Raw genomic sequence first — 25,887 nt, forward strand, 5'->3', positions numbered from 1 at the left:
TTTAGACATAGGAGTAAGTGTTTCAGATTCAGCAGCTGACACTAATGAAGAAATGGAAGATCAAAGTATAAAACAAGATGACGAAATTCCACAAAACATAGTTCCAAGATAAGATTGTATTTAATAGTTATAGTTTCTACTAAATGTATATTGAATTCTATTTACTAACCATGTATTTAATTATGCACAATGTATGTAGACATTGGTGATCCACTATTCATATGCAAGGAATGCAATGCCTATATGTGGTACGAGGAAAGGATTAACAAGAAAAGAAGGTCCACCAATCTGACATTTCATATGTGTTATGGTAATGGTAAAGTTCAATTACCAACTCTAAAGGACCCGCCAATTGTTTTGCAACATCTTTTATTTGATAATGAATCGAAAGAGAGCAAGAACTATCAAAATCATATTAGAACATACAATATGATGTTTGTATTTACATCTCCCGCAGCAAAAGTCGATACCACTTTCAACAATGGAAAAGGGCCACCTAATTTACGAATTCAAGGTCAATCTTGTCATAGAATAGGAAGCCTTTTACCAGTCCCTTGAGGACTTCCAAAGTTTGTCCAACTTTATATTTATGACACCGAAAATGAAGTTCAAAATAGAATGAAATCTTTAAGGTACATGAATGTTTCCTCTATTCAATGTAAATAAAATAGAACAATTGGTTATTTAACCAGTTAACCTTTGTAGGAATCAACATAGCATTGATTCAGAAATTGTCAGCAAAATAAAGATGATGCTAGACGAATTCAATGTCCATGCGAAATGTTTTAGAATGGTAAGAGACAGATATAGAGACCAATCATTTGATGACTTGAAATTGAGACTTATTGCGGATAGGACAAAAGATGGAAGGATATATAGTGTCCCCAATGTTTCAGAAGTTGCAGCACTTATAGTTGGTGATGTAGATACTGCTTCATGGAGAGACATCATAATGGAAAAGCAGTCTGGCAAGTTGCAAAGAATAAATGAATTGCACACTAGTTATTTAGGATTTCAATATCCTTTACTCTTCCCATATGGGGAAGATGGTTATAGACATGATGTCAATCATCAACAGAAACCAGGATTCAACAACAAAAGGAACAGACTCACAATTAGGGAGTGGTTTTGTTTTAGATTACAAACAAAACAATCTGAAGCACAAACTTTGCTTAGATCTAGACGACTTTTTCAACAATTCATAGTTGATGAATATACAATGGAGTCTGAAAGATTGTCATTCATTAAATATAATCAATCGAACTTAAGGGTTGATAAATACAATAACCTTTGTCAGGCTTCCACTAGCTCACAAACTCAAGGATCACAACAAGGAAAGAGGGTTGTTCTTCCTTCATCTTTTATTGGTAGTTGCAGATTCATGGACCAACTATATTTTGATGGAATGGCTATTTGTAGTTATATGGGATTCCTAGACCTTTTTATAACTTTCACATGCAATCCGAAATGGCCAGAAATAACCAGAGTATTTGCTAAGCTAAAGCTATCTCCAACAGACCGTCCTGATATAGTGTCAAGGGTCTTCAAGATTAAGTTTGAACAACTTTTGACAAACTTAACTAAGAATCATCTACTAGGCAAAACTACTGCATGTAAGTCATCCCTTTTTGTAATCATCATTCTTTAATATGGTTTTCTATCAAATCTGTTTGAATTGTTTTGTTTGTGAATAAATGTCTTTTGCTTCATTTGTAGTCATGTATACCATAGAATTTCAGAAGCGTAGTCTACCTCATGCACACCTACTAATTTTTTTGCATCCCAATAGCAAATACCCAACTCCTGGTGATATTGATAAGGTAATATCTGCAGAAATCCTTTGTCCAATAAATAATCCTGAATTGCATAAATGTGTTCAAGATCACATAATTCATGGACCTTGTGGAATGTCAAACAAATCTCTGCCTTGCATGAAATACAGAAAATGCTCACGCTTATTTCCAAAAAAAATTCAAAGGACAACTACCATATCAGAAAATGGTTTTCCTCATTATTGTAGAAGGAACGATTCATTGACAGTAACCAAGAATGGGTTTGTCTTGACAATCGTTCTGTGGTTCCTTACAATCCACAATTGTTGTTGAAGTACCAAACATATATAAATGTTGAATGGTGTAATCGTAGCACTTCCATAAAGTACTTATTCAAATATATCAACAAGGGTTACGACATAATAACGACTGTTATTGTTCTGGAGCAAAATGAATTCTTTTTGAACAAAGAACCAATAGATGAAATCAAGCAATATCTTGATTGCAGATATGTATCTCTGATATCGCTGTCGTTAGGCGATCAAATTACCACTACTTTAGCAACTTCAGTATTGCAAGTTAGTAGTGAACAAAATAGTTAGGGTTAAGATAACCCTGAGTCGTCTCACAACGAATACGGAATTGATCTCAAATATTTGATTCTTAAAAATGCAATTAGCAATTATAAAAATAGGGGGTTTTGATATGCAAAGAAAATGACACGGAAGATTGTAAACACAGTAATAGTAAATAGGTCAATTCCACTGCTTTTTCTAAATAAGATTCTTCATTGGTTATCTAGAGATTATTGTTAAATTAATTATTGTTGTTGATTTACAAATAAATCAATGTAAAGACTCAATTCATTTGTTGGCATCCTCACTTTTAATCAAAGTACAGTCTCAATTAAAAGTGAGAATTGTTAGATTGTCCATAGTAAATTTAATCAAAGTACAGTCTCAATTAATTTTACTATGCCTAATCATGTCTATTCCTTTGTTTCTTTACCAAATAGAAAACTTAATTAATCAAAGTAAAGTCTTGACTAATTTTAGTTAAAGTAATTACCTCTAATCAAATTAAAGTCTCAATTATTGGCAAAAACTTATTTAATCAAATGAAAGTTTCTAAACAAAATCAAAGTAAAGTCTCAATTTAATTTAAAAACCTTTTAACTCATATGATTAGCATGCATGTAGATTTAAAATCATTATTTTCTATTCGATTAAGAAGCAAAGGACATAGATAAACAAAAACCACAACAATAATCAAAATAACAAAACAATAAATTCATCTAACCTCAGAATCCATTTAAGAAATTACAGTGGAATCAACCCTAAAAGCTTAGCCCTCCATGGCTTTGATGGAATACATGATGATATGAAAGAAAGAAAATAAAAGAAGAATGAGAGATGTGGTGGAGACGATATCTGCCAAAACCAGAGAGTTCTAAGTGTCTAAGCTGTGAGTTGTAAATTGTTAGTCTCGCTTCTGCTCCCTTAAGTCTCTTTATATAGGCTTCCACTGGACTTTGGGCTTTATCTGTCAGTTGCTAAAATCTTTTATTTTTATTTAATTAATTAGCAACTTAATTTCTGTCCAATTTCCAATTCTGCCCCTCTCATTTAACCATATTTGCAGTTTTGACCATTGATTGCTGACTTTGACCAGTTGACCAGAGTTGACCAGTTGACCAGAGTTGACCAGTTGACCAGAGTTGACCAGTTTGACTGTCCTATTAGATGCTGACACGTGGCGTAGAGTATTCTCCAGAATTAGGGTTTCTGCCCCATGTTTCTTCCTTGGCTGCGCGGCTGACGGTGGCTGCTACCGTTTTCCGATGAGTGCGGTGGCTGCCATGGTTCGTTCTCGCTCATGGTGGCATGGACGGCGCTGCAATGGTGGTGTGCGAAGCTCGATGCGCAAGGTGCAGAGAACGTGAATGGTGGAGTTGCGGTGCTCATGGTGGTTGACGGAGATGGCGTGAAGCGCGCGATCTATGGTGGTGTTTCCAGCGTGAACGAAGAAGATGATGGAGAGAAAATGGAGGTGCTGTGTCGCGGTGGTTCTGCAGGAGATGGTGGCCATTTCCTCTGCTGCTGCTGCGCGGAACGCGATTGTAGGGAAGAAGACGAACTCGCGCTTTGATGGAGGAAGATGGTGGCGGAACTTCGGCGAGTTGACGGTGGAAGGGGCTGCCATGGCTGAGGTGTGAGGAAGAAGTCACGGTCTGCTGCAGATTGGTGGTGGCCGGCGAGATTGGCGTTTTCCGGCGTGAAGGTGGTGACGGAAAATGGCTGGTACAGGTGCTGGTGGCTCGCGGTGGTCGGAAACGGTGGCGGCTGCCGTGGTGGTTGATGGTGGCGGCTAGGGTTTGAGGAAAATTAGGGTCAGGGTTTCATGAGTGAGATGGAGGAGATGATGACGTGGCAAGATCTGAGTGGTCAATTGGGTGAGTGGAGGATAATGACACGTGGCTTGTTCTGGTTGGCTAATTTTAAGAGGTGGGGATTGCCACATGGCATGATCTGGTTGAGTGGAGTTTAAGTGGTAGGAGGGGTGGAACTTAATGAAAACTGGGGGTGCAGAACAGGTTTTTGTGGTCCACTTGAGGAAGGAGTGTGCAAATAAAATTTGGGGGTGCATTTAGCTCCTGATTTATTCTTTTCCAGAATTTCTTGATTTTGGACTTATTTTGTAACTTTGAATATTTCAAAATCACACAATTAATTGACCAAAAATAAATTCCAGCTGCATTAACAAACGTTAAATATCCAATAATATTTTATGCAACTAAAATCAATTTTTACGCCACTTTTACCAAACTTACTCAATAAATCCAATAATCACAAATCCTAATTAAATCAATCTTTAAGCACAGAAAATTCAATTAAATCCCCAAATTTAAATATTAAATGAGGGCAAAAATTTGAACTCATCACACACCCACACTTATCCTTTTGCACTCCTGGGCAAAATTGAACAATTTCAAAACTTTATTCTGAGGTCTTTTATTCCATATTTTCAGTGGATTAAAGAAATGAATACAAATGGAAACAGATCAATCTTCTAGAAATCATGTTGTCATGCACAAACAAATGGATAAAATTTTGTTTTTCACACATGAGTTAATCTTTTGAGTTTACAAGATAATCAAATATGAAAGAGAAACACTCAAGTTAAATATATATTTTCTCACCAAGATTCGCTCAAGTGTTTTGGCTTGTGTTTTCACTCAAAATACCCATGCAAGTAAACACTCTCAATGCTTAGCAAGACTCTAATATTCACAGCTTTCAGAAAACATGCATTCAAAAATCATGAGGACTTTTCACAGGTTATAATGAGGCCAAGGCAAAGGTAGGAAAAACTTTAGGATTTGTGTGTTTTTGAAATAGTAAGGAAGAAAGATTATGGAGCATAGTTTCAAAAACAATCCTTTTTTCTTTTTTTTTTTTCTTTTATCCTTTGTTGCTCTTTTTCAGACACAATCATTTTTCATTCAACACTCTGTCATCAACAATTATTTTCCTTTTGCCATTTTTACAACTTTGTGGGGGAAATACTCACCCCCACACTTTATTCCTCAACCAATCTCAACATAATCCACTAGCTCCTTCTTTCTCCCTAAGGTAAGGAAAAACATGGTCTTTTTCTTTTTAAGGTTTAACATATGCTCAAAACAAAAAAAGAGGTTTAAGCTCAAGGGGCTACCAATGGATCAATGTCATGGTTAGCTTATTTGGCCAAGTAGCTAAAAACAAGAAATGCCTCAGTCATATCAAATCATGCATGTTCACCTAAGATGCAAAACAACAGAATCAAGCTAAACATTTGAGTACCAACAAGACATGAGCAAATCACACAAGAAAAATAGGAATGACACAGTAGTTCATCCTTACAATAAAGCTCAAAACTCACAAGGTCAAAAACTCTTTCACAAAAGATTTATTCCAGAAACTCTCAAATCAACTCAATCAGTAAATCACAGAAACAATCCATTCATAGCACATGACTCTTATTTTCCCAGAATTATGATCGTTCCAATTAGTAAATCAAATCCAAAAATCCAATGTCAATATGTTTTATTGAAAACAGAAACTTTTTTTTTTAATAAAAACAAACAGAAAAAAAATTAGAAAAGAAAAACAAAACAAATAGAAAACAAAAACAAAAAAGGGGGAAATCTCCCCACACCCCCACACTTTATCCATGCATTGTCCTCAATGTATTCAATATGTATAAAATGCAAAGAAAAAGTATGAAGTGTACTTACCTCCTCAAGGTGGAAGGTATGAGGGAGAAGTCAAGTTCATCCCATCCATCGTCTTATTCAGCATATCTTGATTTTCATTGAATATCCGAAGACGATGCCCATTAACTTTAAAAGTTCTTGCTGAGATTCTTCCTTGATCTCCACTGCTCCATAAGGGAAGACTTCTGTAACAATGTATGGTCCTTCCCAAGTAGACGCAACTTACCACTCATGTGACCAAGCTTGGATTTGTATAGTAACACCTTCTGGCCTACCTTGAAATCCTTTCTAGCCACAAGCTTTTGGTCATGGAACTTCTTGGTTTTCTCTTTGTAGAACTTTGAATTTTCATATAGCCTAATCTCCTCTAGTTCTTGCAACTGAAGTTTTCGCTCATTTCCTGCTTCTTCCAAATCCAAGTTGCATGCTTTCACGGCCCAATAGGCCCGATGTTCAATCTCCACAGGTAGATGACAAGCCTTTCCAAAAACCACCCTGAAAGGTGACATACCTATAGGTGTTTTGTAGGCTGTCCTGTGTGCCCAAAGTGCTTCATCCAATCTTGTGGCCCAATCCTTTCGACTAGGCTTCACTACTTTCTCTAGTATCTTTTTAATCTCCTGTTAGAGATCTCTGCTTGCCCATTGGTTTGGGGGTGATATGGTGTAGCAATGCGATGTGTCACCCCATACTTCTTCAACATGTTCTCAAGTAGCCTATTACAGAAATGAGTCCCCTGGTCACTGATGATGGCTCGTGGTATCCCAAATCTGCAGAAAATGTTAGACCTGACAAAACTCATAACAACTCGAGAATCATTAGTCCTTGTAGCTATGGCTTCCACCCATTTGGAGACATAGTCTACAGCAAGCAAAATATAAGAAAACCCAAAAGAAGGAGGAAAAGGACCCATAAAATCAATACCCCAAATATCAAATACCTCACAATATAGCATGGGTTGTTGAGGCATTTCATCCCTTCTTGTAATGGATCTGGCTGCCCTTTGGCACTGCTCACAATTTTCATATACCCTCTGTGCATCTTTAAAAATAGTAGGCCAATATAATCCACAATCCAACACCTTCCTACCTGTTCTTTGTGTGCCATAATGTCCACCAAAAGGAGACGAATGACAGAACTCAAGCACATGAGGTATCTCGATATCTGGAACACACCTCCTTATGACTTGGTCACTACCAATGCGCCATAAGATTGGGTCTTCCCAGATATAGTACTTTGCCTCACTTTTTAGCTTGATTCTTTCATATTTGGAGAAGGAAGGAGGAATAGCAGAAACAACCAAATAATTAACAATGTCAGCAAACCAAGGTTCAGGAAACATACCTTTCACAGCAGTCAATGCTAGGAGGACTTCATCAGGAAAGTCATCCTTAATAGGAATGTTATCTTCTCCATTTTCAATCCTGCTAAGATGATCGGCTACTAAGTTATGTGCTCCACTTCTGTCTAGAATCTCAATGTCAAACTCTTGGAGCAGTAGCATCCATCTGATCAACCTTGGTTTCGAATCTGCTTTCTTCAGAAGGAATTTTAATGCTGCATGATCAGTATAAACAATTACCTTGGAACCAAGTATATACGGTCTGAATTTGTCCAAGGCAAACACAACAGCCAATAATTCCTTCTCAGTCGTGGTGTAGTTAGCCTGCGCTGTGTCCAATGTTCTGGAAGCATAATATATCACATGTGATAGCTTCCCATCTTTTTGTGCAAGCACCGCTCCTACTGCAAAGTTTGATGCATCACACATCAACTCGAATGGTAATGTCCAGTCAGGTGGCTGGATGATAGGAGTGGTGGTAAGCGCCTTTTTCAATGTATCAAACGCATCTTTGCACCTCTCTCCAAAGTCAAATACTACATCCTTTTGCAACAAGTTGGAGAGAGGGTTGGCTATCTTGCTGAAGTCCTTGATAAACCTCCTGTAAAATCCTGCATGTCCAAGAAAAGATCGAACCTCTTTCACAGAAGAGGGGTAAGGCAATTGTGAAATAATATCAATTTTAGCAGGATCTACAGATATACCATTCTTGGAAACAACGTGACCTAAAACTATACCTTGTTCCACCATAAAATGACATTTTTCAAAATTTAGAACAAGGTTAGTTTCTTCACATCTCTCCCAAGACTCTAGCAAGATTAGACAAGCAGTGATCAAAGATGAACCATATACACTAAAATCATCCATAAAAAGCCCAATACAATGCTCCAACAAATCTGTAAAAATAACTCATCATACATCGCTGAAATGTTCCAGGAGCATTGCAAAGGCCAATGGCATTTCCTATAAGCATATGTACCGAATGGACAGTAAAGGTAGTTTTATGATCCTCTGGGGCAATACAAATCTGAAAATACCCAGAGAATCCATCAAGAAAACAGTAATGGACTACCTGCCAATCGATCTAACATCTGGTCCATGAATGGTAAGGAAAGTGGTCCTTCCTGGTGCCTGGTTTAGTCTTCTATAATCAATACAGACCCTCCAGCTATTCTGAATACGAGTAGGAATCAACTCGTTCTTCTCATTCTTGACCACGGGATCCCAGATTTCTTGGGGACCACATGTACAGGACTCACCCAAGTGCTGTCAGAAATGGATATATAATACCTGCTTGTAGCAACTTGGTGACTTCTTTCTTCACAACCTCCATCAGCTGAGGATTCAGTCTCCTCTGAGGTTGCCTTACTGGCTTAGCATCCTCCTCCAAGAGTATTCTGTGCATGCAGAAAGAAGGACTAATACCAGGAATATTGCCAAAGTCCAAGCCTATTGCTCGCTGTGATCTTTGATAACCTGCAATGCTTTTGTTCCTGCTCGTCAGTAAGCAAGGCAGATATAATAACAGGGAGTTTCCCATCCCTCTCAAGATAAACATATTCAAATGAGATGTAAAGGTTTCAACTCCAAATGGGTGGCTGTTCCATAGATGGCAACATTTTACTGCCTAAAGTAATTTCAGCCACCTCAGCATCACACTTGGACGCCACAGAGGTATCAAATAGTGACACCGCGTCCTCAACATCACCTGTTTTACAAATTTTCTCTTTCGTCTAAAATTGAGCCCGAAATATTCGAAAAGAAAAATCCAAAGAAGAGAAAAACCAGATAAAACGTCCAAAAGTCCAAAAGCATAATTGTTCACTACATTACTCAATAAATCAATACAAACAAGAATGGTCTCAATTGGGTGCTTCATGGCTTCTAGCACGTGAACTGCACCTTCTCATCTCCTATTCCATAGTCAAGGATCCTGCATGCACGTCGATCTGGTACGTCTGTCATCATGAATGGTCTTCCCAAATAATTGGTGAACTCATTCTCATCATCCTTCATGTCCAAGATTAGAATCTGCAGGAAAAATAACTTGTCCAACGGAAAGCACATCTTCTAGCACACCTGCAGGGTTAACTGTGCTACGGTTGGCCATTGAATGACCACACCATAGACTTAAGAGGTCCAGATGAAGTGAAGTAAAAACGATAAAGCATTACATTAATGGAAGCTCCTAAATCTAACATAGCATTGTCAAACTTAGTACTTCTATATGCAGGGAAGAAAAACATACCTGGATCCTTACACTTTTGCGGCATTCTGACTGCAGGCTTCTTAATTAAAGCTAGAGACATTTCCTTCCCATGTTCACTACCTCTTTGTCCATAATACGCCTTTTATGTGTACATAATTCTTTGAGAAACTTGGCGTATTTAGAATTTGTCTCACAGCATCCAACAAAGGAATGTTTATCTCCACTTTCTTGAAAGTATTCAGGATTTCTTTGTCTAACTCCTCCATCTTTTAGTTTTTGGTTTCAAACGGTTTGGATAGGGAGGAGGAGGAGAATAAGGAGAAGGATTTTCAGAGGAAGTATAGGGGATACCAACCTGGAGTTATCACTGGGTGCAGGCATCTCAGATGTTGCTTGTGTTGCTTCATCTGATCTTCCTCTTTCATCATTAGGTACAACTTCATTGTCCTTATCTTCATCTTCTTGGCATCCCCAAGACCTTGTATTTGCTTACCCGATCTTAAAGTAATAGCAACTTACATTTCCGGGTTGATTACAGTTTGTGCAGGCAAATTGCTTGAGCCTGATTGAGACTTCATCTGATTTAACTCATTTGCCATTTGTCCAATCTGTTCTGCAAGTTTGATTGGTTGCTTCCATCGTCTGTTTCAACTCATTGATTTGTCCCTTCATCATGTCAGCCATCATTTTCATCATTGCTCTCCATGTTTGAATCACAGAGGTTGCAGCTGGTTGTGGTTGTTGCCTCTGTTGAGGTGGAACATAGACTTGTTGGTGTTGAGGCTGTTGATTTCCCCATTTCTGGCTGGGATATTCCTTCCAATCTGGGTTGTACTTGTTGGAGGACAAATCATGGTTGTATGCTGCCGAGGTGGTCTGATTATTGCCATAATGTTTGCAGCATATGCCTGAGGTTGTTCATTGTCTAACGTCCCTGTCTCTTTTAACATAGAACAAGCCTCTGTAGGATGATTAGTAGAAGCAAAATTTCCACATAAGTAGAAGGGATAGGCTTTTTTCTGGTAGTCTGTCAAGGTCCTTACCATGGCCGCTAAGTCATCCAACTTCCCTTCTAATTTCTTGTGATCTGCAACATATGAAGCTTCTACTCCATGGGTTCCCTTCAATAGAGTTTAGAATTACTCCTTGTGGAAAAATTGTTGAATGGTTCGACGCCATAGTTTCAATCAATTGTCTGCATTTGTTGGCGTTTTGTCCACCAATGACCCTCCACTTGCAGCATCTATCATTTTCTATCCATGATACTCAATCCCTCATAAAAGTATTGAATGAGGAGATGCTCGTTATTTGGTGATGAGGACAGGAAGCACATAACTTTTTGAATCTTTCCCAATACTCGTGAAGACTTTCTCTTTCTTGTTGCCTTATCCCATAAATATCTTTGCGAATAGCAGCAACTCTAGATGCTGGAAAAAACTTTTCCAGAAAAGAATCTTTTCAGAGTCTCCCAAGTATTGATGGATCCTGGCGGAAGGCAGTATAACCAATTCTTAGCGGCATCTTGCAATGAGAATGGAAAATGCCTTAAGCTGATATGTTCCTCTGTCACTGTTGTAGGTCTCATGGATGAACAAACAACATGAAATTCCTTCAAATGATGGTACGGGTCTTCTCCTGCTAATCCATGGAATTTGGGTAAAAGATGGATTAACCCAGACTTAAGCTCACATTCTCCATCTGGATATTGGATGCACATGTTTTGTGTAATTGCTGCATCCGGTGAAGCCAACTCTCTTATTGTTCTTTCTTCCATTCTATCTTCTTGAATTTCTGGTTCAGGTGATGGATCAGAAGATATGTTAATCACCGGAGGTGATTCTAGTGGTACACTTTCAGTGGTAGGTTCAGATGATGATGGTGCTCCTTCAGTAGAACACCTGAGTTCAAGTCTCCTACGTGATTTACGCAAGTTCCTTTCAAGTTCTGAATCAAGTTGATAAAATTGACCCGGATTGGCCCGAGTCATGCACTATGCAAGTCCACCTGAAAGTGTTTCCCTGTGTGTTTTTTTTTCTTCCTATTCTTGTTTTGGAGAAAGATTTCAAGAAAGAAATGAGTTAAGATGTCGTTGGGTCTACTCCCAGGAAAGAGAGGTGCGTCACAATGGACAACTTAAATACCAAGTCTTTCCTAGACAGAGTTTTCCAAACTAGTCTCAAAAATTTCTTAAAAGAAATTCTTAATCAAAACAAAAATAGAACTTTGCTTGGAATATATTAACAGAAAACTAGATACTACAAAATAACAAACTATATCAAACGTATATGCGTAAAATAAAAAAAAATAAAAATAAAATAAAAAATAAAATAAAATAAAATAAAATAAAATAAATAAATAAAAACAGAATCAAAATAAAAGAAATACTAACCGTATTCCCCGGCAACGGCGCCAAATTTGATATCGCTGTCGTTAGGCGATCAAATTACCACTACTTTAGCAACTTCAGTATTGCCAGTTAGTAGTGAACAAAATAGTTAGGGTTAAGATAACCCTGAGTCGTCTCACAACGAATACGGAATTGATCTCAAATATTTGATTCTTAAAAATGCAACTAGCAACTATAAAAATAGGGGGTTTTGATATGCAAAGAAAATGACACGGAAGATTGTAAACACAGTAATAGTAAATAGGTCAATTCCACTGCTTTTTCTAAATAAGATTCTTCATTGGTTATCTAGAGATTATTGTTAAATTAATTATTGTTGTTGATTTACAAATAAATCAATGTAAAGACTCAATTCATTTGTTGGCATCCTCACTTTTAATCAAAGTACAGTCTCAATTAAAAGTGAGAATTGTTAGATTGTCCATAGTAAATTCAATCAAAGTACAGTCTCAATTAATTTTACTATGCCTAATCATGTCTATTCCTTTGTTTCTTTACCAAATAGAAAACTTAATTAATCAAAGTAAAGTCTTGACTAATTTTAGTTAAAGTAATTACCTCTAATCAAATTAAAGTCTCAATTATTGGCAAAAACTTATTTAATCAAATGAAAGTTTCTAAACAAAATCAAAGTAAAGTCTCAATTTAATTTAAAAACCTTTTAACTCATATGATTAGCATGCATGTAGATTTAAAATCATTATTTTCTATTCGATTAAGAAGCAAAGGACATAGATAAACAAAAACCACAACAATAATCAAAATAACAAAACATATAAATTCATCTAACCTCAGAATCCATTTAAGAAATTACAGTGGAATCAACCCTTAAAGCTTAGCCCTCCATGGCTTTGATGGAATACATGATGATATGAAAGAAAGAAAATAAAAGAAGAATGAGAGATGTGGTGGAGACGGTATCTGCCAAAACCAGAGAGTTCTAAGTGTCTAAGCTGTGAGTTGTAAATTGTTAGTCTCGCTTCTGCTCCCTTAAGTCTCTTTATATAGGCTTCCACTGGACTTTGGGCTTTATCTGTCAGTTGCTAAAATCTTTTATTTTTATTTAATTAATTAGCAACTTAATTTCTGTCCAATTTCCAATTCTGCCCCTCTCATTTAACCATATTTGCAGTTTTGACCAGATTTGATTGCTGACTTTGACCAGTTGACCAGAGTTGACCAGTTTGACTGTCCTATCATATGCTGACACGTGGCGTAGAGTACTCTCCAGAATTAGGGTTTCTGCCCCATGTTTCTTCCTTGGCTGCGCGGCTGACGGCGGTTGCTACCGTTTTCTGATGAGTGCGGTGGCTGCCATGGTTCGTTCTCGCTCATGGTGGCATGGACGGCGCTGCAATGGTGGCGTGCGAAGCTCGATGCGCAAGGTGCAGAGAACGTGAATGGTGGAGTTACGGTGCTCATGGTGGTTGACGGAGATGGCATGAAGCACGCGATCTGTGGTGGTGTTGCGGCGCTGTTTCCGGCGTGAACGAAGAAGATGATGGAGAGAAAATGGAGGTGCTGCGTCGCGGTGGTTCTGCAGGAGATGGTGGCCGTTTCCTCTGCTGCTGCTGCGCAGAACGCGATTGCAGAGAAGAAGACGAACTCGCGCTTTGATGGTGGAAGATGGTGGCGGAACTCCAGCGAGTTGACGGTGGAAGGGGCTGCCATGGCTGAGGCGCGAGGAAGAACTCACGGTCTGCTGTAGATTGGTGGTGGTCGGCGAGATTGGTGTTTTCCGGCGTGAAGGTGGTGACGGAAAATGGCTGGTACAGGTGCTGGTGGCTCGCGGTGGTCGGAAACGGTGGCGTCTGCCGTGGTGGTTGATGGTGGCGGCTGCCGTGGTGGTTGATGGTGGCGGCTAGGGTTTGAGGAAAATTAGGGTTAGGGTTTCATGAGTGAGATGAAGGAGATGATGACGTGGCAAGATCTGAGTGGTCAATTGGGTGAGTGGAGGATTACGACACGTGGCTTGTTCTGGTTGGCTAATTTTAAGAGGTGGGGATTGCCACATGGCATGATCTGGTTGAGTGGAGTTTAAGTGGTAGGAGGGGTGGAACTTAGTGAAAACTGGGGGTGCAGAACAGGTTTTTGTGGTCCACTTGAGGAAGAAGTGTGCAAATAAAATCTGGGGGTGCATTTAGCTCCTGATTTATTCTTTTCCAGAATTTCTTGATTTTGGACTTATTTTGTAACTTTGAATATTTCAAAATCACACTATTAATTGACCAAAAATAAATTCCAGCTGCATTAACAAACGTTAGAATATCCAATAATATTTTATGCAACTAAAATCAATTTTTACGCCACTTTTACTCAATAAATCCAATAATCACAAATCCTAATTAAATCAATCTTTAAGCACAGAAAATTCAATTAAATCCCCAAATTTAAATATTAAATGAGGGCAAAAATTTGAACTCATCAATCTCCTTGTGAAGCATGTTGGAGAATATTTTCGTTTCCAATTCATAGGCGAAATCCAGTAGTAGAAAGATTGTTTTTCCATCTTCCCAAAGAACAGGCAGTATACTTTAAATATGATGACGTGATTGATGATATCATGGGAAAAACAATAGTTTCGGAATCAATGTGTATAGGTTGGATGGAATGTAATAAGAAATATGCAAAAGCCAGAGAATTAATTTATGTCGAGTTTGTTTCTAAGTATATATATGTCAAGAAAGATAGATGTTGAAAACCAAGGAAAATGGGGAATACTATTGGAAGACTGATTTGGGTTCCTCCAAGTACTAGTGAAGTATTTTATCTTAGAAGAATGCTAACCCATGTAAGAGGATCAACATCCAACATTGATATCAGAACAGTTAACAATGTAATATATTCTACATTTAGAGAAGCTTGCTTAGCTTTGGGAATATTAGCAGATGATACAGAATATGTTAATGCTATAAAAGAAGCAAATGATTGGGGTTCCGGACATTATCTAAGAAAATTATTTGTCACTATCATGTTGTCAAATAGTGTTAATCGACCAGAAGAGCTATGGAACAAGACATGGGAGTGGTTAGCAGATGGAATTCTCTACCGAGAGAGAAATATAGCAGGAATTCCAGGTTAGCTCCAATAAATTGTATTCATAAATATACAATGCAAAATTAAATGTCTTAACTGTTTTGTGTGCAGAACTAAATCTTACTCCAAAAGTACTTCAAAATCTAACCTTGATTGAGATTGGAAAGATCTTGGAATCTAATAGAAGCAGTTTAAAATTCTTCCAACAATGCCATACCCAAATGGATTCATTACCCAAAATTGTGGAAATAGATTGGTATATGCAGAACTTGACTATAACACTGCTAAACCAACGAGATTTATTCCAATAAAATTTCAAATCTATGACAAGTTAAGTATTATTATCGTTTTTTGTACTTGACTATTAATCGAATTACATTATGCAATCAGTTGAATAACCATTCAATTACAAGTGAACAAAAAAGTTTTTGAAAGATCAAGCAAGCAGTTGTTAATAAACAAGAGGTGTATTCTTTGTATGAGTATGGTGCAACTGGCAAAACATTCATGTGAAAAACACTATCAATAGTAGTGGTTCCGAAGGTAAAATTGTACTCACAGTAGCTTCAAGTGAATAGCTTCCCTACTATTACTAGGGGAAGAACATCACATTCTAAATTCAAGATATTGGTACCAACACTAGAACATTCAATTGTAACCACCAGTGCAGGAAGGCCTTTGGCAGCGGTTGTTTTCAATATTCTGCACCGGTTCGGGAACCGAAGCATATTGGGCGAGGCCAAAAGATCATAGCTTTGGCCTCGGTTAAGAACCGAAGCCATAGAGGCGCTTCTGCCTCGGTTTCACTGCACCCGAGGCCATAGACCCTGCCTTTGCCTCGGTTTTCACTGCACCCGAGGCCATATGGGCCTTTTCTTTTTTTTTATTCGAGAACCCTTTTGGCCTCGGTTTTTGTTGCACCGAGGCCATATGGGCTTTTTTGGCCTCGGTTTTTGTTGCACCCGAGGCCATATGTGTTTTTTTTTTTTTTTTTTTTTTAAATTCGATACTCTTTTGGCCTCGGTTTTGGCTGCACCCGAGGCCAAAAGCACCCTTTTTGCTTCGTTTCTGGTATGAACCAAGGCCTAATACTCTGTTTTTTTTTTAAAATGCAGTTTCTGTTTTGGTGTTATTCCCACATTTAAACCTGCAAATTTGTTCAGCACCCAGCATAGACCAGAATAGACCAGAACAAAATATTTAAAACACATCCACAATTCAAATTCATTTAAAGACAATTACAAATCATTTACAATCAAGATACATGTTCTAATCAATAGTATTGTACATTTCAATTATATATTTGGCACATGCTATCCTACCAAACTTGATGGACTTTGCGGGAATTGCTGCAGGACTCTTGAATGTCTATAAAATAATAGATTAAGTTAAGTTAGTATATATAAAGGAAATATTGCAAAGTATTCATTTTAATTCAAATATATATTACCGTTTCCCAATTTGTTGTAATACGAGCACGCACAGTGGTTGTCATCCATTGCATTATATAGTAACCGCACTCATATGAGCCGGTTTGTCTATTACACTACATTATATTAACAACGTTACAATTAATTAAGGAAGAAATCAAGCAATAATCATGAAGATATGGATAGAAATATCAAACCTGGAGAGAACACCATACAAGACCTTTTGCCTTAGCTGTTGATCTCCCTAACAACATGTTATGTGCAGCAATTGAACTATGATATAGGAATAAGTTAGGATATTTTTATATAACATGTTATTCATAAGATTGATATGAGGTTCTTACCAATCTATCACTTGTCTAAGATGGTTGGGGGAGGGTGATGCAAAGAGCAAAACCACACAGCAAGGTTCTCCTTAGGGAAACCACAAGTAACTGCCAATGACGTCTGATAAGAAAATAATTCATTGTTATGCATTAAAATGACTGATTATATTCATAAGTTAACAAAAATGACTTACCCAGCAACATAAGGGACAAAATAAATTTCTTTTCCACGTTGAAAGCATTTGGTCACATATGCTTGGATGTCATCAAACTTGTTGCCTTCATGGGTGAGTTGGGGTCTATAAACCCATATAGATCATTCAGCCCCATAGTTTCAGTGACACCAGACAGATACCTAAACCAAAATTTGATTTCATATAAGTAAATACATAAATATATCAAATAACTATATATAATGACTAAAGACTTACATCATCCATAATTGAATAATGGTAATATTGAGTTCCTCTTGTCCCCGTGCAAGCTCCAAGACATCTTGGGAATGCAAGTAAAGTGGGATGTCAAGATCTCTCCCAAAATGTTAGCATCCCAAGGAACCTGCATCGACTTATCAACTATGATTCTGCAAGTTGGAGCAATGCACCAAGAGGATCGTCCAAAGAGAGAAGAATCTTCTTTGATTGAGGTTTTTCCTATATGATGCAATGTCAGTTGAAATAGAATATATTTAAGTTTCAATATAATAAACATGTAAACTTAAAAATGTAGTATATTTGTGGGTTAAGAGTCTGTACCGGGGGGTCAGTATCAACCAAATCTCTAGGCCAGGCGAGGAAACACTGGAATGCCTGTGCCACAGTATACACCTCATCTGTTGGCACAGGAACTAAAGCATACGGCATGAGAACCTCCTCTACCGTGACCTTAACCTCATCTTCTGATAACTCCATGCCATGAAGAACTGTGGCTGCCTCAAATACTTTTCCACGAGCCACTAGTGTCTTCTCTGTACCATCCCAAATATATAGCTGACATGGATGAGTGTCATCCATGTCATCCCCGGGTGAGCTGAACAACTCCCCTTTCCGCTTCTACCTGTTAGAGTTAACGATTTATTAATGTATTCAATTACTTTATTAAATATCATTTATTCAATTCATAACTTATAGAAAACAAATTACCTGTGGAGGCACAAATGGGTCTACTTCTGGCGTATGATCCACTGGCGAACGAATGCCATAATGCTCAATTGGCGCATTAGTTCTTCTCTCACTGCGCCGTGATCATTTCCTTTAGTCTTTGTTCATAATCAGCACCATGACTGCATGAAGACTGACGAGAGGAGGAACCAAAAAATTGGCGTATGCCCACTCCTGATCCAGCACCACGCACACGTCCAGGGTGCTCAGGTCGTCCAATTGCAGCAGCAAGTATGTCATGACGACCTTCTGGAATGAATCCTCCTTGGGAGGTCTGCTCAACCAATGAATCCTACATGTAACAAAAAATTTATAAATCAAATACAATATGAAACATGAACGAGCAATTTAGATAAGAATTGTATCTTACAATTTTCTCAGAGATTTCTCGTGCAGAGTCAGAAGTGTAGTTGCCCGATGAGCGTAAACGGGCTAACTTCCACTTCTGATGACGTGATGGTGGTGAAGGAGGCTCAGTATCTTCACCCTCAGAAGGTGGGGCCTAGATTTTTTCTTTTCTGTCAATATCTTCTCTTCAAGTTTTCTATACCCACCACGAGATAATATGTGGGTTTTATTTGAGCACTTATGCTTTGAGCCTTTTCCTCTTTACCTATAACATATAAAACCCACTTTATGAATTACTTAAAATTTTGCATAATTATCAATTGTGCTATTGGTGATTTCAAATAAACATACCTGCCATCCCTCAGATGTCCGAAGTTCAAGAAACTGACGCCATGTGTCTTCATCAATCCAAGTGTATTTCAACAATGGATTTTCATTCTTTTTATGTCCAAAGACATACCTTGACGTCAACTTGGTCTTAAAACCACGAAATTTCTCAGCCACCGATGACAAACATTTTTGTCTTAGCGTCGGCACATTTGGAATATCAAATGTTAGCTGCAATATAGAAAATGTCATCAACAATATTTATCATATTATCAAAAAATCAAAGTATAACTTTAATAACATTAATATTAGTTACCAATAAATCTTGCCATATCATTTCCCGATCAACTTCAGTGACATGATCAAAGATGGCGTAAGGATTGATATTCTCTCTCGTGCCAACATTCCTAAATAGCTTTTGAAGACGTCCCCATAACGACCACTAGGTTCACCAGTGTCGACGTTAATATCAACATGTGTTTTCTGACCTTTAGCTCTTCTAATTAAGAGCTCTCTCACCTAGTGGCTCCTCTAGTGGGTCTCTTAGTAGGTGCTTCATCCTCTGATGAAGTATGTTCAACCATGTATCTGTGAAATAAAACATAAAAAAACATTAATTAGCAACTGACAAATTAATATATAAAACATTATTTAGCAAAACACCTAAATGTTAACAAGAATATGAAATTCATACATAAAGTTATTGATTGGTCATATGTATATTCCTTCATCGTGATCTTCTCGAATGCATGTACATCATCAACTAGATGGATTTCATCAACATTTGTCGTTCTTCTAAATGGGTGGGTGACAGCAATATTAAGATCACTCATATTGTCTTCATTAGGATCAATTTGTTTTTTTCCATGAAGAGCGACAAACCAATGTTCAGACGCAGGATCTTAACATAGAAAACCTGAGATGCTTGTTGTGCCATGATAAATGGCTCGTCTCGATAACCCACCTTTCGAAAATCCACTAGAGTCATTCCTGATTCATCTATTTTGACACCACTCTTATTGTCAATCCACTTACATTTGAACAGTGGAATAGTAAACATGGTATAATCAACCTCCATATCTCTTGTATTACACCATAGTATGTCATTGATCCTACTACGGGATTTGATCTTTAGATGTAGAAAATTGTAGCGACTCGGCTTCAAGACTGACTCCACTATTTTGTATTGTGCTTTTATCATCAAGCCACTTTGTATAGAATGTGCAATTATTGATTTCATAACCTGTACAACAGATGACATCAAATTTCAACCCATTTGCTAACCACATCAAAGTCTCAGAGCATTGCGCATCTTTCAAAACCTCAGATTTAAACCAAGGCATGAATGTTCTATTATGTTCCATCAAATGCCATTTCTCTGATTGTCTTGGATTGTTCTCTTCACAATGACTTTGTGTGCAGATAAGTAAGGCATTACCTCATTTGTGTTGTTCAAAATGTTGCATCAACTCTTCGCGATTTTGGTAACCACACTCACACCTCGTATGCTGTTACTTATAGAACACCTGTTCAACCATGATCTGTGAGGAACTCCTATCGGTTTTGCTTTTGCCATGTATCTGAACAGAACTCGACACTTTCTTCAGCAATATATCTTTCGATCATTGAAGCTTCTGGACGATATTGATTTTCACATACCCTTTCAAAATCTTCATGTAACGTTCAATGGATACATCCATCTTAAGTATACTGGTCCACAAAACTTGATTTCTCTCACCACATGAACAAGTAAATGTACCATGATGTCAAAAATGATGGAGGGAAAAACATCTCTAGCTGACACAAGATGATAACAATTTCGGCTTGAAGTTCATCTAACTTTAAAGGATCAATGACTTTGCTACAAATTGAAGAGAAGAATGCACACAAACGCGTTATAGTTTGTCTAACATTTTTGGGTAAAATTCCACGAATAGCTACAGGTAACAATTGTTGCATTAAGATGTGGCAATCGTGAGACTTGAGGCCAACAAGCTTCAAGTCTTGCATGGACACTAAACTCTGAATATTTGAAGAGTATCCTTGAGGTACCTTGACACTCTTTAAACATAAGCAAAAACTTATCTTCTCTTGTCTGGACATAGTGTAACATGCAGGGGGCAAATAAGTGCGCCTACCAACCTCCCTTGGTGCCAAGTCTTCTCGGATCTTCATTTCAACCAAATCCAAACGAGCATTTACTCCATCTTTTGTCTTTCCCTGAATGTTGAGTAGTGTACCAATCAAGCTATCACACACATTCTTCTCTACATGCATGACATCTATGCAATGCCTAACTTCTAACTTCGACCAATATGGAAGGTCAAAGAATATTGATTTTTTCTTCCAAGGGCTCGATGCAGATGACTTCTTGGACGTTTTACCAAATACATGATGTACTTTATTAACTTTTCATGAATTTCAATGCCAGTTAATGGAGTTGGTGCTTTGTCATTCTCTTGATGTCCATTGAATGCTTTCTTTAACCTTCGATAAGGATGATTAGCTTGTAAAAACCTTCGATGGCGCAGATACACGGTCTTCCTTCCATTTTCAATTGATGAGATGCAGTGTTTTCTTCACATATAGGACATGCTTTATGACCCTTGACACTGTACCCTGACAAATTACCATAAGCTGGAAAGTCATTAATGGTGCAAAATAACATTGCATGCATCATGAAAGTTTCAGAAGCAACAGCATCAAATACTTCAACACCATCAACCCACAACACCTTCAAGTCTTCAACTAGAGATTGAGATATACATCTATGTCATTTCCAGGCTGCTTTGGACCAGATATCATCATAGACAACATCATGTATTTTCTCTTCATGCAGAGTCCAGGAGATAAGTTGTAAATGAATAATATAACAGGCCAACAACTGTGATTGTACTTAAATTACCAAATGGATTCATTCCATCGGTAGCTAAGCCAAAACGAATATTTCTACATTCTTCACTGAACTTGGGAATTCCTGATCAATATTTTTCCATTGCATTGAATCAGCTGGATGACGAAGGAGTCCGTCACATCTTCTCTCATTTGCATGCCATCTAAGGTTTTAGCGTCTTTAGGATTTGCAAACAAACGCTTAAGTCTAGGCACGATTGGAAGGTACCCGACTACTTTCAAAGCAGATCCTTCCTTCTCTATTTGACCATTATCTTCACTGTTTCTTTTCTGCTTGTACCGTGATGACCCACACTTTGGAGTATTTCCTTGGGGAAGAATTCATTCAAGAGCACGAGCAATTCTGTGAAGCTTTTATCTGTCCAACCATTGGTCGCTTTCAATTCATAAGTCTTAAAACCGCTGATAATCGCGTGAACTTAGTTGAACCAACATACAGCGGAGTTTCCGCATCAGCAGACATCGTCTCATACACATGCGCTTGTGCAAAAGCTTCTGCGCCAACATCCGTATCATGTCCTCTATATTGTCTTCTCTACTCGCTCTTCACATCGCTCTTCACATCGCTCTTCCCGTCGCTCTTCTCGTCGCTCTTTCATGGAGGAATTGGCAAGATATTCAGATCGAGAAACAGTTGGAATGTGTATTAATTCGCCGTGCCATGTCCATATTGTATAACTTTTAAGGAAACCATCACAATAAGATGTTCCCTAACTTGAGTTGCATTCAATTTTCTTCCATTCAAACAGTTGACACACGGACATCTGAACTTCACCTCATCATCACTTCTCCCCTCATAACGTTGCGCAAATTTTATAAATTCTTCTACTCCATTCTCATACTCAACGCTAATACGTGGTAAACTAATCCAATCTCGATCCATACTGAAATTGCGTGAACAATTTCAGTAATCTTTGAATCAATGCTCACGTCGTAATCAAGGTGTGACCCTATCCCATTTAAGAAGATTCACTTTCCTTATTTTATTGGTACATATTACTTTTAAAATACATATCTTAAATTCACGAAATTTTACCAGCATTTCGCATTGGCCTTCAGGATACACGAAATGAAAGTGATTATAAACCACAATCAAATATGCACCCGAAGATCAATACAAAACACAATGACAAATATTCATGAATTTTAAGATATGTATTTTAAATATATGCACTAATAAATTACTAGAAAGTGATTAATCTTCTTAAACTGTCCAATCGGACAATTCAAGATTCATACATTTAAATTATTAGTATTGTATCCCCTTATATCTAATTTAAAAAAATGTAATTTTTTCAAAATGAAAACTCGGGACAATACATAATTTACGTATTGAATCTCAAACGGGAAACTAAGGCTAACTCACATATAAGAAAAACAAACAACATGTTTTAACAAATAATTAATAAATATATAAGCAAACAACAGATTGGCATCGTAGGAAAATATTAGAATTAGAACCTGGGAGCGCGTAAAAAGAGCAAATGACACTGGAAGATGATGCAATTCAACGCGTTCGAAAGCTAGAAGAGATAACAAAAAACACAAGAGAAGTCATAAGTAACAATAAAAGCAAAACAACAATTTCCTTAACATCATATATTACCTTAACATCATATATTACCTATTTACAATTCTCTTAAATTAAATTCAGACTTAATGCTCTACGTCTGAAGACACAATGCTCTAAATTGAGACTCAATCCTTTCACAAAATTAATCAAAACACTCCAAACAATTTCTATCTCAATCCAAATTAACACTCACAATAACTAAAATTTAAAATTAACATACACAAAAACAGAAAATCAAACATACACAAAAACAGAAAATCAAACAAAAACGCGTTGAAAATTTACCTTAAAAAAACGCGGAACACTTGCAGAGAGACAGAGAGAGGACCACTGTCGCAGTAGCGTGGCCGGAGGCGAGACGACATGGCGGCAGGGGCTGGCGTGGATTTCTCGACGGAAGTCGCGGAGAGAGCGCGAGACAGCGGCGCTGGCGTGGATTCTCGCCGGAAGTCGCGGAGAGAGAACGCGACGTGCTCGCGTGGTTTTCTCGACGGGTGGCAGTGGTGGAGGAGCGAAATGGAGGAGGAGCAGCGCGAGATGGTGGCCGGAATGCAGAGAGAAATGGAGGAGAGAAATTGCAGAGAGAGCTGCGCGCGCAAGGAAGAAAGGGGCTGCTGTTTGAGCCCTAATTAAACCTTTTGGCCTCGGTTCAATTTAGAACCGAGGCATATAACACCTTTTGGCCTCGGGTCCCTACCACCCGAAGCCTAAAACTACTTTTGGCACCGGTTATTGGCCCAACGAGGCCTATCAGTCAAAACGAGGCATCCTTTTTGGCTTCGGGCCTTCTTAACTGAGGCCTAATAACGCTTTTGGCTTCGGTTTTTTACAACCGAGGCCTATAACTGATTTTGGCAGCGGGTGGTTGGTGAACCGAGGCATAAAAGTTGCCATAATTGCAAAATTGCCACCGCCCATTATAGGCTTCGGTTCCTGGCCAACCGAGGCCTATAAGGCGAGTAGAAATCCAATTCTGCACTAGTGAACATTTCACAAGGATCCGAAGCGTTAGAGTTGTTAAGAAAGCAGAACTGATTATTGGGATGAAGCTCCTATGGCACACAAATTTTGTTTTGAAGCTTTGGATAAAACTATAATGACATAATGAACGGTATTACAAAAGAGGTTCAGTTTTTGGAGGAAAAGTCATAGTATTTGGAGGAGACTTTAGGCAAATATTACCTGTTATACCAAGAGGTCCATATCAGATATTGTCAACGCCATAATTAATTCTCTTATATATGGGATCACTATGAAGTTTTAAAACTGACAAAAAACATGCGTCTGTTACAAGAAGGCCTACAATCAACTATTGCATCAGAGATTCAAGAATTCTCAGACTGGATTGTTCAAATTGGTGATGGTAAGTTACAAGAACCTAATGACGATTTAGTTGAAATGAAATACCTCAAGAATTCCTAATTTCAGAGTTCAATGATCCTATAGAAGCAATTGTGTTTGCCATTTACCCAAATTTGATACAAAAGCATACGGACGAGTCTTATCTACAGTGGAGGGCAATATTGGCAAGTAGGATTGAGACAATCAATGAAATCAATCAATACATGTTATCACTAATTCCAGGTATATCAATCTACACCCTCAAACTGATATGATTATAATTTGGAAATTTAGTGTGACTAATATATTACTAATACAGGGAAGAAAAGAGTATCTTAGCTGCGATTTAGTTGATGAAATAGAATCTACTTCAAACGATAGCTACAACACTATAACTTTCGAATTCCTAAATTCTCTTTCTACCTCTGGCCTTCCATAGAATCAAACTGAAGATTGGAGCACCAATAATGCTTTGAGGAACTTGGATCAAGTAGAAGGTTGTGCAATGGAGCAGATTAATAATAACAAGACTTGTAACCATGTTATTGGATGATGAGATGCCTTGAGCCAAGGGACCTACAACAAGAGCCATGGCTAGGAGAATACAAGAGGAATGGGCCTTAAATGCGCATGTAAGGCCCAAGATGAACTTCACATGGGCCAAGGAAGATGTGAAGACCCAGCCTAGGACATTTTGGTTGTAAATACTAGATTAGGATTTTATTTTGGCTTATATTTGGACCCAGCAGAATAGGGTTTCTTTGGCCATGTATTGGGCCTTAGAGGAAATTGGGCTTTAGAAGTAATTTTGGACCAAAAAGGGAATTGGGCCAAATGGGCCAAGAGTAGTGTGTCTACTCTAGAAAAGCCTAGAAGCTTCTCAAACTTGCTCTCCATGGATGAGAATTAGCTTCCCATGGCAAGACAAGTGTGACTTGCTTAGGTGGCAAGTCACACCTCCCACATGCTCCTTTTTAGCTCCAAAATTCACTTTCTAGACTCCTTTTCCCTCACTTTTTGGAGACTCCTTGGTCTCATTTTAGCGTATAAATAGAAGGCTTAGGAGATGTATTTTCAACTTGAAATTTAGTAATGAATTGCTGCCCAAATTGTGCACAAATCTCTTTTGAGCTCACCTTAGAGTAAACTCTTCTCTAGTTTACTCTAGTCTTCTTCCTTAAGAGTTGGCCTCACCTCTCTTAAGAATCCTTTCACCTACACCAAACCAAACACCTTAAGCTTCTTTCCTTCATGCTTCCGCATCCAACACCATCCATGGAGCCTCCATTCTTCATGCAAGCTTCAATGGAGACAAGAAGAAGACATCATGTGGTATCATGAGCCTTGGTTTTAGTGAGTTAAGTGCTTCTTCTCCATTTTCTTTCAATTCCGTGTTGTTCATCACTTCTCCTACTTGTCTTACTGTTTTTGTTCATTTTGTTTGAGTA

At 38.0% G+C, this 25,887-nt stretch overlaps 1 protein-coding gene across 1 annotated transcript; it reads left to right on the forward strand.

The window, feature by feature from the left end:
- The first annotated feature begins 790 nt into the window (after positions 1–790).
- Positions 791–2,105, forward strand: LOC114180600. The gene is made up of 2 exons (XM_028066911.1): positions 791–1,613; positions 1,717–2,105. Exons 1-2 carry the CDS (start codon positions 791–793, stop codon positions 2,103–2,105), a joined length of 1,212 nt encoding a protein of 403 aa, XP_027922712.1.
- The last annotated feature ends 23,782 nt before the right edge of the window (positions 2,106–25,887 follow it).

Source organism: Vigna unguiculata, chromosome 4 (genome assembly GCF_004118075.2).
Source record: "Vigna unguiculata cultivar IT97K-499-35 chromosome 4, ASM411807v1, whole genome shotgun sequence".
In the NCBI taxonomy this organism is placed as follows: Eukaryota; Viridiplantae; Streptophyta; class Magnoliopsida; order Fabales; family Fabaceae; genus Vigna; species Vigna unguiculata.